We start from the raw sequence: 14,784 nt of genomic DNA, 5'->3' as shown, positions 1-14,784 counted from the left end.
TTATAAGTATATATATATATATATATATATATATATATATATATATATATATATTTCTTTAAGCTTCTTTATCTCAGGCACTTCTCTGCATTTTTTTTTTCTTTTTTTGGTACCAGGGATTGAACCCAGAGGCGCTCAACCCCTGAGCCACATCCCAGCCCTTTTTTAATTTTTATTCTGAGTTCTCTATACTCAGCCATATTGCCTCCCTCCCCTTCCCAAGCCCTTGCTTCCACTTTTCCCGGGAAACTGCTGTGACAGGGGCAGATGGCCAGTCCCCTTCCCACTCCCCGTCCTCCCCTCAGCCGTCATTTCCCAGCCCTCCGAGTGGCGTCGGGAGCATTAGCAAATGTCTCTTGAAACTCTTCCTTCCCTGGGGGCTTCCTTCCTTGGGGGCCTCTCCTGGGGGCCTCCATCCCTCTTTTCCCACCCTGGCGGGTTAAGGGAGAGGCTGAGGGCCATGGAGGAGGCGCAGAGTTAGCGGGGGCTGGAGGAAAGATGTCATGTAGCCCAAGTCTCAGAAGGAGGAAGCCTGTGGAGAATGTGCAGGGATGTGAAGGGCTGTGTAGTTGCATTTGGGCAGAGGAACCAGGCTTGGACGAGGTTCTCACAGGAACAGATGGCAGGTGGCACGGAGAGGCGCCCAACATCTGCCTGGCTTCGGTGTGCACCAGGAATGCTGTTCCAACCAGACATGTGGGCCAGGAATTAGGAGCAGGAAGGGGAGGGAGAGGGATTAGACGGGAAGGAAGGAAGTGGTAAAGAAGAGGGACAGAGCGGTGAGGGAAAACTCAAAAGAACTTGAGATAACCAGCCCTAGTGAGTTGAGCTCGTTCTATTCCTTTAAAATCTACAATGTTCCCACCGTAACTGGGGGAGGGGGCATGTGGCTTTTCCAGAACAATGTTCACAAAGAACAGCTGCACAAGTTTCACATGATAAGTGACGAAACATAGACTTGGATGGGTGATGTTCCCCCCAAGGGAAGGACCCCTCCCCGATTGGGAAGTTTAGGGGAGGTGCCAGGGGTTCCAGTGCCAGGAGACCCAGAAGGAAAACATCTTAGGTTTCTGAGAAGACTTCCCAGCCAGAATCCCAAGACCTCTGTGGGTGGGTGATGCACAATCCAAGGCAAGGTGCTGGACAGTGTTTATCCTCTCTGGACCCATTCTCAAGACCGCAGATTCTAAACCATATAGATTGAAATAAGTCAGTTCAGGGCACAGAAAGAATGGTTTGTGAGCAATCAGGAAATGACAGAGGCCACCAGAGGCCTGGGTGAGCCCCACTTGTGTTTTGGCATGGCTGATTGGTAAGGGAGCACCAGGCTGTGCTTGAATCTCTTGGCCAGCTGATCCAGGCTTTGAGGTGGCTCGGGTCCAGGCAGAATCCTCAATTTAAGAAAGTCTGGAACCAAGCAGATAAAATTTAATCAAGGTAGTTCTGAAGTCTTCTGTACAAAAAAAATCATTTGTAGCATGTACCAGGAGCATTGTGCTCTCACCAGTGTGCAAGGAGAACATTGGAAATTACTGGTAGACTGTGCTCAGCCCCATTGAATAAAGGCCATTGTGAAATTGTGGGTCTTTCATATGAGAGAGTTCCAAGTAAGGAATTACCTAGAAATGATGTCATGTGAGAAGTGGTTGAGAACGCTTGAGAAATTAACCTGAAAAGGAGAAAACTGGAGCCAAGCCAGGGACGTGGCAGCTCCCTATGAATGACTTGCAAATGGTTCCAGAGGTGCCGTAATCAGGCACAGGGAGGAAGGAAGCAGGAGACTTCAACGCAAGGGAAGGAAGACGTTTCTCACAGTCGAATGCGCCCTCAGGAAATCTTTGTGCAGCTTTTCTACGAGGGCCTGGCCTACTCACAAGATATGAAGAGGACAGGCCAGCAGAGAGAGGACGTGGAGGCAGGTGGTCACAGCCGGAGGTGGGAGAGCCTGGGCCAAGCTGTCACTGCTGCAGATGTCCACAGAAACGGGCAGCAGCAGAGCACCAGCTGGCACCTAGGCTTGGGAACAAGCTGCCTCTGCAGGGAGGGCCTTGGAGGAGCAATGCCAGGGTGTCCCTACAGAAAGTGGTGGGTGCAGGAAGCTCCGAGAGGGGACTGGACCTCACAGGTGAGGAGCAACAGAGCTGGAAGGCCAGCTGGGAAGAGCGTGGGCGGCTCCTGCCCTGTGCCAACAAGTGCTACTGCAGTGAGGTCCACTTGAAAGTCTCAAGGCCCAGGCACCACCCGGACGTCGTGACGAGGCCAGCTGCCCTTCCTGCACTGCAGAATCACTCCAAAACCTGAGACTGGAGCCAGGGAGACCAGGGAAGACGGCGCCCACTCGTCAGTGAGACATGAGATGACAAGAGCTGGACAGCAAAGGCCCCGTGGGCAGGTTGCAGGAGGAGGCTGGCCAGTGCCCAGCAGCAGCAGCAGCCCCTGGAGTGGCCGATGGTCCCAGCTCTGTCTACAGACAGAGCACATGGTAGCATCTGTCTAGGCTCCAGGGAAGGATCTCAGCACTCATTAGGAAGCTGGTCTGAGAAGTGATCATGTCTCCTAAGATTCTGCAATTCCTGGATATTGCAAAGTTTTGCTAACTTGTCCCAGTTTCTCTTCGCACCCCCGAACAAGCGTATCCGATGTGACCCCGCATGTCCTCATCACACTTTTCTGTGGGGACATGAGACCCCTCATCGCAGCTCTGGCTCCTCTCGCCAGCTTGCTTCCAAGTCTGTCTGAGCAGTGCACCCAGTCCTCCAGCTGATGCCAGACACCTCAGCTCTCCGCCAATCACTGACCCTCGTCCCCCCGCAGCCCTGTCCCTGACCCTGTCGCTGGACTCCCGCCTGCGGAGCCCATGCTGGCTTTGGACTCCTGCGGTCCACCTCCTCCCCCCTTCACACCCAGCAAGTCCCTGACCGCAGATTCTGTCATCCCCTTGTATTATAATGTCACCTCCCACCCCTCAGGTCTCTAGTGCCACCTTCACAGCTCCTCACTTGGGCCTTGTAAGGTCCTATCAGCAGGCCCAGTGCCCTGTCCCTCCTCTGAGCAGCCTGACGAAGGTGAGTTGGCGGCGTCCACACCCCGCCACCACCTTGGCCTCCTTCTCCCACTCCCCTTGGTCCAGGTGAAGGCCTCCAGATCATGGCCAGTAATTCTCCTTAGCCACATAATGTCTTGACCACCCCAGCCACCACCAGCCTGGAAACGTCTCTGTCTGGTGAAACTGACCCAGCCTGTTGCTCTGAACACACACATTCTTCCAGCACCAGAGAATTCTGTGTGGAGCTGGATGCCCACTCAGTTACGCTGCATTCAGCTGGGGTAACTCTTGTGTCCTTCCAGGTCCTTCTTGTGTCCTTTCTGGTCTCTGTGGGTCCACTCCCTCAGCCTGCGGGGCCTAGCTGTCTGCCCCTGTATGTGTCCCTAAGGGTCTGACTCTTATCTGCTGTAGCCCTTAAAGGAACTTGAGGAGAGTGGTGAAAAGAGTTTGACATAGATGGCAGACATGTGTCCCTACTTGGCTGCTAAATGAATCCGAGACCCACTTTCTTCATCTCCAAGTTGGTCCTGATGGCCCCTAACAGGGACTTGAGTCCACAGTCCTAAAATAACCAGCACAAGCCAGATCTCTAGAACATGCTCAACCAGCCCGCCCAGGCTATCCAGACCCCATCACTGTACTTAAAACACCAGTTCTCCGCGTATCCAAAGGTGAACTTAAAAGAAGCAAATTTCTGTTAACGTAATTTATCTCAGAATTTCAAATAAAATTTAAGGGGTCATAGTAGCTAAGACAGAAAAAGCAGGAATCTGCTTGTGAGTGACAGGCACGGAGGGGGGTATCTGAGATGGTGTGGGGCGCTAGGCCGGCAGAACAGCTGTGCCCTGATGCCCACTACAGACAGGCCAGGGCAGCGTGCAGCTAGGGCTATTCCTGTGCTGGCCTCTAAGGCTCCCTAGTACAGTGGTAGGAAAGATCACAGGAGAGCAAACTCTAATGGGTGCCCGAGAACAAAGAAGGATCGCAGTGGGTAAGTCAAAGCAGCCGAGGGGAGAGCAGTGCCAGCAGGAGTCCGGGGCGTCCTCCTTGAAAGGGTTTCCTCTTCAGAGTGTGGTGGTAGCCACTGTTGGGTTGTTACAGGAGCTAATTAATCCCAAGCTTCTGGCACTTCCTATGTGCACACTTACTTTGTAAGTGTTAAGTCATTCAGGAAGAGCAGAAATTCATTCTATTTACTTAGTCTCTGCAGATAAATATAAAGACACGAACTGGGAAATTAAATGCTATTTTTCTTCCTTTGCTTTGCAGTGTGGGTGGAGTAGATGGGACCTGTTTCATTTCCCAGACTGAACCCATCTGTGTGCAAAGCCGGGGCCCCCGTGTTGAGGTCCCCTGGGAGGAACTGGCATGGCTGGCTTCAAGAGCCGTGCCTGGGGTCACAGGGTGCCAGCCGCTGTGGGTTGTTCCGTGGCCACCTATGGCCTTCAGTGCTGCTCCCCGGAGGCTGAGTACAGTTCGACGTCAGCCCCGGGAATGGGGTGAAGAGGCTCCCCATGCACCTCTTCACTGCAGAGCCAGATTTGCCTCTGGAAAATCTGTTCATTGAAAGGGACACTTAACATCAACACTTTTTGAGAGCAATGAAAGAAAAACAAAATGAAGGTTTTTGTGTTCTAAGAAAGGAAACATCCATTTTTGCCAGGACAAAAATGTATAAAAAGAATAAATTATATTTTAAGGGAAATGAGAATTTCAAAATGAGATCACTAAGAAAGTAGATGTTTCTCCTATGATATTTTTAGACAGGGTTTCTGATGTCAGAAGTGATAACCAGGTCTTGGTAAATAAAACCCTCAGAGGAAATGAATAAAGTTTAATTTTTGAATATAAAATAAACAATGAGATGTCCAAAAAATGGCAATAAGCCATTTATACAATTCTTTGACCAGCCCCAGGGATGCAGCGCTCTGTAATAATTCCATTTAATAGTGATTTGTAGTGTTGTGAGCTGTTTAATTCTCATATTTTGGTAATGCAAAGGGTGGGTATGTACACTATAAATGGCATACTTTCAAAATGTTAATTTCCTGACTACTGAAAATAAAACTGGGTTTTCCAGAAGTGACAAATAAATAGATTGTACTAAAATTTTAATAGATATCTGAGATTTTATGGCTGCAGGATCATTGTGGTATCTTTCTATAATAAATAAAAGTTATAAAAGAGTCCCTTATAGAACAAGGAATCCATAAAACTCAAGGTCATCCTTCAAGATCTTACCAGAATCCCCCTTGTCATCTGACTGTAGGATGTGTATTATCAGTGCCTAAGTCAACGGTAATGAGCTGTTTGTCATGTACTAACGTTAACTTTCTTTCCCCAGATGCGAAGAGTTTAGCTGAAATGCTCATGAGGTAAGAACACCACCCGATGCCCCAGACAGCATGCTTAATGGAACCACCACTTGGTGATTTCTCTGTTCGTCTGTTTGTTTGTTTTAATCATGACAATCTGAAATTGCTAACACACTTCATTCCAACATAAATTTCCATTTCCATTCTAAAATATCCATAGAAAGCCTATTTGCATGTGTAGGTGCCAAATAATGCATTTTTATACAGCCAAAGGTGGTTGTCTCCTTGGCTACTCGACCAGCAGGACATTTCCTGTTAAGTGGGGAACAAAAGGGTACATCAAAGGAGCTTTGGTTTTGCCGTCACCTTTGAGGCCAAGCTTTCTTTCTGAGTTAGCCAGGTTTAAAGAAAATCACAAAAGGAAACGTGTTGGGCACTGTGCTCCTCAAAGGCTGGTAGGGACAGGTGTCCTCACTTCCCAGGGTGCCTTCCACTCCCTTCCATGAGGGCAGCCAGTGGCTCCCCGTTGCTATGGCCCCTTCGCCACCTGTCCTGCAGGTTTCATCAACTCTGCTGGGAGAACCAACACCATGGTTGCCCCATTTGTAATAGTTGAGCAGAAGAAATGAATCGAGGTCACTGAGTAAGTAGGAGAGGTTCACAAGAGTAACAAAGCTTTGCTTGCACATGTCCACGGTGCATGCATGATGAGAAGAGGACCATGTCCCCAGGCTCTCCCCACCCGGTCCCCCTCCTCCCAACACTCCGCCTCCCTCCCTGCCCAACCTCCTCATGTTATAAAACCTGGACCCCCCAGCAGCAGGCATTTCCTGGTGGGGGTTAACTGGCCGACATGTTGCCTGTCCACAATGTTTCCATGTCAACTCTTTTACAACGTCATGATGAAAGGAAAGGAGAAAAGTACAGGCTCAGAGTGGAGGAAATGAGAGAGAGAGTGTCAGGACCCTGACAGTGAACTTGAGGTTGCCACGATAGGATGATGGGCATGGGAGAGAAAGGGGACGGGCTGGGGGTCTTCCCACTCCCCTCCCACCGCAGTTGGCTTCGCTTCCTCCCTGTCTACACATATACCCTGGTACATTTGTCACTCACGAGAAGCACATGCCACATGTCAACAGCATCTTTAGAGACAGAGGCTGAAGAGCAAGGGCGCGTGGATCTCGTTTCCCGCGGGTATCTTTGGACTTTCTGTTTTCTTAAAACCATGTGAACCGTGGGTAGAACAGTGGCCTGGAGGAATCCAGGACAGCTCCAGGACATCTGGGGAGTCATCAGAGGAATGTCTGCCGTCATTAGGAAAACAGAGGCAGGGCTCAGACTTCTTGTTTTCTTGGAGGATGGGGTGAGGGGCAGGTGCAGCAGGAGCTGGAGGACTGTCTGGCCACGTGAACCTGGGACTCCCTTGGAGCTTCCAGTGGAGGGGTCCATGGGGCGGCTAGTAGCAGGGATCTGGGACTCGGGGAGAGGAGGGCAGATACAAGATCACTCCTTCCACGGGGCATCTAATTGCGAGGTCAGACTTTCACAAGAGACGAGGAAGACCTGCATGCAATGCCTTAGGCCATGTCTCCTGGAAGTTCCTTCCTGTCTGTGAGCGAGTAAGAGCACAGGTTTGCCCTGGTGTGGAGAAGATCTGAGAAAACCCCTGGAACACAAAGGAGCAAGAGTCAGCCCATTCGTCATAACTGAGCTTCCTGATAGAATACATTTTCTCATGTAGACTCAAAGCTATGAATTCGTTGACATTTAAAATGAAGAGGTTGCACATAAAATTTGATTTTCTGGTTTCTGTTGAAAATGCTCTGGCCACATGCACGCAGCCTGGCTGAGGAGGACTGCTGGAGTGTGCCCTTGAGACTGGGCCTGATCTTTGCTCACCTCAGGGGCCTCTGGCCCCCAGCAGGGCTTCTGCAGCTCCCAGAGAGGGTGTCTGGGTGTGCTTCTCCCCGGGTGGGCAGCACTTCAGCCCAGGCCTCCCCCTGGTTCTGCTCCCTCCCTGCTTGCCCAGACACCTCTTCTATCCCCGCCAAGACATCAATCCTGCCCCTGCCCAGAGGCTGCATGACCCAGTCTTTGTCCAGTGAGGATGCTGTGCTTTTTGCATTTCCTGAAGTCCTAAATGCATCCCTGCCCCTTCTCATCAGTCCTGGAGCAAGACATTAGGGAGCATCCTCTTCGCCCCAGGACGATCACCATGATCGGAAGGCCAGCTGCTGAAAAGAGCAAGGGGGGATCACAGCCCTTTCAGGGGACGTTGCCAGCAGGAGGTTAGGAACACTGAGGCCAGCAACCATGGTGTCCTAAGAGGGTTGGGCTGGTTCTCCTCCAAAGGGTGGAGTGACTGCAAAGGAAATTTCCACACTCTTCAGAGAGGTGGCTTCGTATGGAATATGTTCAGACAGACTGCTTTTACTCATGACAGCTCGGTTCCATCTAGGTTTGGCCACTCACCTGGCCAGGCAACCAAAGACCTGGTCAATTTAGGACCAACCATATTTCAGACGTGGCCCATGAATTCTAAGTCAGTCATGTTCACTGGTGCAGAGGATGCAGAATTGCTGTCCCTGATCCTTACTGCTGTGTTCTCTGGACCGCTGAGGACTTGGCAGGCTGGTGTCCCCATGAGAACAGAGAACCACAAGCCTGTGTTCTAGGCCTCATCTGGCCAGAGCTGTTTTTCTGATCTTGAGCAAATCATCTTACCTCTCTGGATCCCACTTTCCTCATCTAAAACTATTGTAAACTTATTCCTAGCTTTGTCATTCTGTGCTCTAGATGAATAGAGTGTGTATGTTTTAATGCTGTTCCACAACGTACCTGCATATTTCAGTGGCATGAGCTCTCCCAGGCTGGAAAGCAGATTGGCCCAACCAAAGGACAGGCATAGACTCCTGGACCTCCAGGGGTCCCTCACAGCACCTCACCCCTCACTGGGCTTCATGCTCCCAAACACCCATCCACTTCACCCAGAAAGGACAGACCTCACCCATCACACCCAGATAGAGATTTCAGCTTTATATGTTTAAGCAAGAATACCTTTCTAAAAACACACCAGCCTTCTGAGAGATGAGACTAGATTCCCCTGACATTTAGTATCCAAGGACCAGTCTAGTAGAAGGGCTGGTTGTCAGTCAAGTTCAAATGAAGCATTTAAATTACTTTGGCTTTTATGATGTGCATTTTTTACACATATAATAAAAAATACCCACCTAAGAGTTATGATGAGATATGTTCCTAACAGTCCCACAATCATTTTGCACCTAAACTATGCTCCATATTGTATTGGAGGGGGAAGTGGCCTCTTCAGCCATCTTCCAGGGTCGTAGTGACACAAGTCATTCATTGGCTGAGCTGGGAAATTCTCTACCTTCTTTTTTTTTTCATATCTCCATTTTTTAAATTTGTTTATTTTTATGTGGTGCTGGGACCGAACCCAGGGCCTCACACATGCATGGCAAGCACTCCACCACTGAGCTACAACCCCAGCCCCAGAAAATTCTCCACCTTCTAAGCTGCCCGCAGCTCTCCCCACCACTGCCATTCAAATCCAGTAGCCAGATGGCCAGTAGATACTCAAAGATTGTTTTTCAACAATAGCGAATATATTCATATAAAAGAGGCAATTTTTCCTCTACTGTAAAGTCATTCAGAATCCTCAGGTTGCAAATGAGGTTTCTTCAACTAGCATTTTTAAGGCACATTGCTGTTATTATGTCCCCTTTTGCACTTCTTGAGGATCACCATTCACAACGATAATTGACCAAATATGGCAGCAGATGTTAAATAATGAAAAAACTTAGATGGGACCCAGTCTGTTAGAAAGGGAAGGCTATCAGTGACCCCAAGCAAAGCCTTGGAGACATGTTACTCAGCTTTCACCTTTTCCCCCAAATAACTTGATTCATTTAATAAATATTTATTGAGCACATTGCTTGACCACCTATATTCTAGGAATACCAGAAACAGAGCATATGGACACATCACTGGGGAAGTGAGTTTTCCATTGGGAGAGACAGATAATGAGTAAGATAAATCAATTAAGCACATTTAATTGATTCAATTAAATTGATCAGATATAAGCTAGAGGACAAGTGTCAAGGAGGCAAATTAAGTGGAGAATGAGGAAAGGGCCTGGGAGGAGTTCCCACAGATGAGTCTGGGTCACCTTGCAAGAAGGGAGGGAGCCGGCCACGTGGGCGGAGCAGCTGTTCTGTGCCCAGAGACGGCACGTGCTTAGCTTCAGCATCTGGAGGGTTCTGGGGCTGCTTTCTTGCCTTCCCACTGTGGGGCCTGGCAGCACTGTCCCTAGAGAAGAAGGAGGACTCTTTCTCCAGCCTCAGTGGCCCTCGTTCCCAAGGTGTCATCCTGCCCTGTCTTTGCGCCAGCCGGTGGCCCAGAGCACTTCTTACTCGAGCTTCCTGTGCCGGTCTGACAGCAGGCCTCATTGTTGTTTAAGAATAGCCCACGCTTGCTGCTCATAGTTGTTTAATAGAGCAGCCTCGGGCTGCCTCATAACTATTCATGATGAGCAGAAGGAACTAGCTCACACTTCTATTTTTGGTACAAGGACAAGCTCAAGTTCCTAGTGGAGTTTCTAAACAGATCTTTTGGATATCCACAGAGGAGTAGTCCCCCATATGTTTTTGGGAGATGCAACTTGTCTGAGCATGACATAAACGCAGCCCCGGGCTCTTCAGGTTATTATGCAAGTATCTAAGTCTTTACATTCTTTTTTTTTTTTTAATTCTGACCAACAAAATGAGGAGTTGGTTAAGTCATTTAAAAGAGTACAGTCTCCACACTCTATACCCTAAGCCCCGTGAAAAATCAGGCCACAGGGCTTGAATGTGGGCTCTGCATAATTAGCATGATGTAGTACATAACCCAGTTACTACACTGCAGAGCAGGAAATCTGGTTCAAGATCAAGTCCTCTGAGGCCTGTTGCACCTTTCAGAAGTTGTCTTGTCCATGGGATGTTTTGTTCATAATCAGATGAAGACAGAGGTGTATAAAACATTCAGCACACTAACAATGGACTGCAGCAGGCCGGCACCCCAGGAGGGCTTGAGTGAACTCGACCTTTGGATTACTAACTTACCTCAGCCCTGTAGTTCAGAAGGGATGAGGAAGGCCTGTGGAGACGGAGCCCAGGACTCCCCAGGAGCTGCCTGGCTGCAGGGAAAAGCGTTGGAGACCCGAGTGGGGCCCACTCTTGTTCCCTATTGGAATTAGCCAACTTGGAGGTAAACCGTCACCAAGTGACCGAGGCACAGACTTGCTTCTCCAACGAGATTTTGAGGACCCCTGAGCTGGATTCATGGATGCCATAGATTATTCATTGATTGAATTATCCAAATGATGGATGCTTCTTATGGGGGAGTTCAGTAAACATTATTTAAACATCTAGGAAGTTCCTAGCATTTTGCCAAGACCGAACAGCCAGCCTCCTGATGTGGATTGCTAATTAGGGCCTTTATGGGCTTTCTTAGATCTCCGCACAACGTGGAGTTTCTCTTAACTGCAGGCTGTAACTGAACATGATGGTAGCATGCAGTTTCACCACCTATTTCCATTTACTTTTAGAGAACAGCTCACTCCAAGAGTAATTTTCTGGTACACAAATTTTGAGATAAAATTATTATAGTAATTGGGTTTTTTCCCCTATTCCAAATGCATTATTGGTTAGGGAAACTAACATCAGGGAAGCTAACAAGGTTTGTGATTTGTTACTAGAACGAAAATAAACTGGCACCACATACACACACAAATCTGTGAGTGAGAACGCCATCTGATGACCGCTGGGCACACACACCCTCCCTTACCATCTCCGGGATATCATGTACTGACCAATGAAAACATTGCTGGCTTTAAAATCACTTTTCATTTGTCTCATTTATCTTTTACACATAAGAAATGGAAGATTTTTAAAGGTTCTATCTATATTGAATCAATCTCTATTGACAGTTTGTATTTTTGTATTCTCCTTTGCTGAAATTTAATATTAATAAATATCCCTTGAATAAGGAAAAAAATCTCACATCTTGTGCTTTTCCCCTCTCTTCACCCCCAGGGCTTTTGCATAGGTATAAATGAATCGAGTTGTGTGCAGGCACGCATAGACATGGCCTGACAGGGGACTGGATGTTCATGTGTTCTCTCTTTTTTATTCCCAGCAAGAATACTCGGACTTCAGATACCTTAAGCAAGCAACAGCAGACCCTGAGAATGCACATCGACATACCCAGGGCTCAGCTTTTGATTGAGGAGAGAGACACAATGGAGACCATTGGTAAGGTGCCCCGTCCACCACCTCCCGCCATGAGACTGCTGCAGCCTTCCTTCAACACCCAAACCTGCAGCGTGTTAGACAGCAGGACCCCTCAGAGCTCCATAAGAGCAGAAGTTGACAAGAATAAGTGGCATAATGTGAGGGAAGCTAGCCTACAGTGCTCACCTGAGACTGGAATTCCCCAATTCTGATCTACTTTGGATCTTTCCCAGGGAGGATATTGATGCTTCTCCAAAAAAACAAACATCTGTAATCAAACCCAGAAGACCCACGCAGGGAAGCCCTGTCCTGGAGATCCACTCTATGCTTCCTTATCAGCTCGGCTGCGGCCAGCTTTCATTAAGTAAACATTTATACTGAACACTCACACAAGGAAACGCCATGGCACAGGTGTCTGCCCTACTTCCCAGCACCCCTGAAGCATCCTGGACCTTGGGAAACACCCAGTTCCTGCATCCCACGGTTTGGGGATAGCCACTGGTGTGGTGCTGTGGCTGCCACCCAGAACCAGGTGTCCTGACTCTGCCCAGCCTCTTTACCCTCATTGGCAATCAGAACAGCTGACAGGAATCCAGAGCCCCCTGGTGTCCTGGATCTCCATAAGCATTTCACACTCAGTGTATTGCCGAGTGTCATCTTGCCAGCTGGGGGAAGCTACTGCCTTCATATCTGAGACATGGAGAGGTTCCCACAGCTGGCCAGGGTCACACAGACTGCAGCAGAGCCAGGTCCCCGCCTGGCCACCTGTGTCACCACTGTGCCATCTTCCTTTGGTGACAGGCTGTTGCCACCTGCTTCAACAGCAACAGACTGCCTCCCAGGACCCTCACTTTAGCAGTCACGTCAAGCTTTCCAGAACCCAGGGAACAGAACAGATTGGAGGCAGATGCGGAGGCTGCCTCTTTTCCACTGAGGTGTGTGCTGGCAGTGAGCTCAGGCAGCCCTCTCCTGTGGTCTGGATGCCGCTGCTTGACTCCTAGCACATTTCCCAGGTACCTCCTGCCAGGAGGGCAGTGGAAGGAGGTCAGGTGGGCAGATGTCTCCTCCACGACCCCCGCCCCTCTTCTGCCCCACTGGCCAGAGGCCATCTTGGTCTCAGGAGTTGTAACTCCAAAGGCCTGGGCTTCCCTCCCTGAATTTACATTTGATTTGAGCATAGCATCACTTAGAGAAAGGCTGGTCAGGTCTAAGGTGGCCCTCGATCAACTGGCTTCAGTTAAGTACTTACTCCCCACCTGTCTGAAGAGGACCCTTGGGGCTAAAATGAAGGAGATTGTATTAGTTTGCCCAATGAGCATAAGCCACCATGCTTTTATTTGATTCTTCTTTTTCCAGTGGCATACCTGGAATCCCTTTTATTTTAACTTTTAAAATTTATTCCAATTAGTCATACATGACAGTAGAATGCATTTTGACGCATCATACATAAATGGAGTATAACTTCTCGTTCTTCTGGTTGTACATGATGAAGACTTACACAGGTTGCACAATCTTGTAAGCATGGAATCCCTTTTATTTAACTCAATAGACTGAGCATTAAAACTAAAATGTCCTTTGAAACATCAGCTCAAACTCTAAAGGAAATACTTCTGATGATGTACTTTTCTAAGCCCTTTGTGGACATCATTTAACTTAACCCTTGCAGCCAACATATGACAAAGGTGACACTTTTATAGCCATGAGTGTAGAGAGGGCAGAGCTTGTCAAGATCACAGTGGTTACACAGTGGTATTTGCTGAGCACGCTGCACTAGACCCGTTAGAAATTCTCAGTTAGCTGTTAAAACAAAGAGCTGGGTGGGTCCTGTGAGTGATGGGTGGCTCCCTGGGAGCTGGCCTTTGCTGGCTTCACATCAGAGGGTGCCAGTCATTCCTGCATGATGACCTGTGGGCAGAGATTCATCACGACCCACACAGGATCATCGATGCCAGACAGTGGGTCGATGGCAGGTTCTAATTATTGGAAATGTAGAACTGTGTTCTTTAAAACGCTCTGGGCTCTGGCTGTAAGAATCCAATATTAGACTGTCATTGATCTCAGTCCTGAATGAACAGTTCACCTCATGACGAGGCAGGCTCCTGGGATGTCCCAGTCTAGGTTTGTAACCCAGCCATGCACATCAGTGGGCACTCTGCAGCGGGCTGCCCACCAGAAACCGCAAGGCATCACATTAGTACGAAAACCAAATGTAGATGTGAGGGCTCTGGTGCCCACTCCACTGTGAGAAGCCATCCCTGTGGACAGGCCACCACCTCTGAGGGGTTGAGTGGTAGCAGAGGGGCCAGGCCTCCCAGCTGGGCCCCGGTGCCCGCCCGGGTGCCAACCTATGCCTCACCACCCGCTGGATGCTCACAGACATCTTGGCAGCCTTTTCTCAATTCTCTGCCAAGAAATTTGATTCTAACTTCAAGAGGCTTTCCCTTCCTGCCAGAGCCTGAGTAATTGGATTTTGTAAGGTTCACTCTGTTCAGAGCCTTTTTTGGGCACGGAGGCCTAGCTGTGTTGTTTACGACATTCACATTGCTGTCCCCATGTCAAGGTCTGCTGTAGCAGGGCCCCGCTGACTGATTAAACTCATGTGAACATCATCTCGGGCTGTGGTCCTTGAAAAATGGAAGGAAAATCCATAGATCCTAACCAGTTTCCCCTGGAATAAAAGAAGCCATGTAAGTGTGAAAAGTTATCACAACAAAGTACTGTAAATCCTCAGACAATCAAATAATGACACGCGGCCCAGGCAGCGGCTGCTTCCTTCTCTGAGCACTGAGATGTGTAGGATTCACCTGATCCCAGGCTCCTGCTTCTCTAGCCTTCAAGAGCCTACGCCCATAGGACTTGGGAAATCTGACAAGTGAGTCATTTTAGAAGTCAATTAAAGCATGCTCTAGAGTAATTAAATCTCAGAAGAGGTGGGAAGAAAAGGAGCATACCTCAAGTCCTTTAAAGTAGAGGAATCGATAAGTTCTGAAGACTAGCTGTTCTCTGCTCCTTCTCCCTCCAAACGTCTGCCAAGTTGGGGAGAGAACTGCAGGGATGTCACACTAGTACTACGAACCCAGCTCCCAGCAGGCAAAGGGGCCCTTCTCTAGCAGCCACGTCTCTGGGGACGCTG

At 48.8% G+C, this 14,784-nt stretch overlaps 1 protein-coding gene across 1 annotated transcript in view; it reads left to right on the top strand.

Annotated features, from left to right (window-relative positions):
- Dscam (DS cell adhesion molecule) overlaps nucleotides 1-14,784 on the top strand; it is a 655,493-nt gene that overhangs the window by 613,416 nt on the left and 27,293 nt on the right. Inside the window, exons 28-29 of the mRNA XM_048803693.1 lie at nucleotides 5,391-5,421; nucleotides 11,557-11,672. Of these exons, the coding sequence (XP_048659650.1) occupies nucleotides 5,391-5,421; nucleotides 11,557-11,672 (147 nt within the window). The remainder of the gene's footprint in view (nucleotides 1-5,390; nucleotides 5,422-11,556; nucleotides 11,673-14,784) is intronic.

Source organism: Marmota marmota, unplaced genomic scaffold, assembly GCF_001458135.2.
Source record: "Marmota marmota marmota unplaced genomic scaffold, marMar, whole genome shotgun sequence".
Lineage (NCBI taxonomy): Eukaryota > Metazoa > Chordata > Mammalia > Rodentia > Sciuridae > Marmota > Marmota marmota.
The sequence above is the reverse complement of the archived record's forward strand: the minus strand, read 5'-3'. Positions and strand labels throughout refer to the sequence as shown.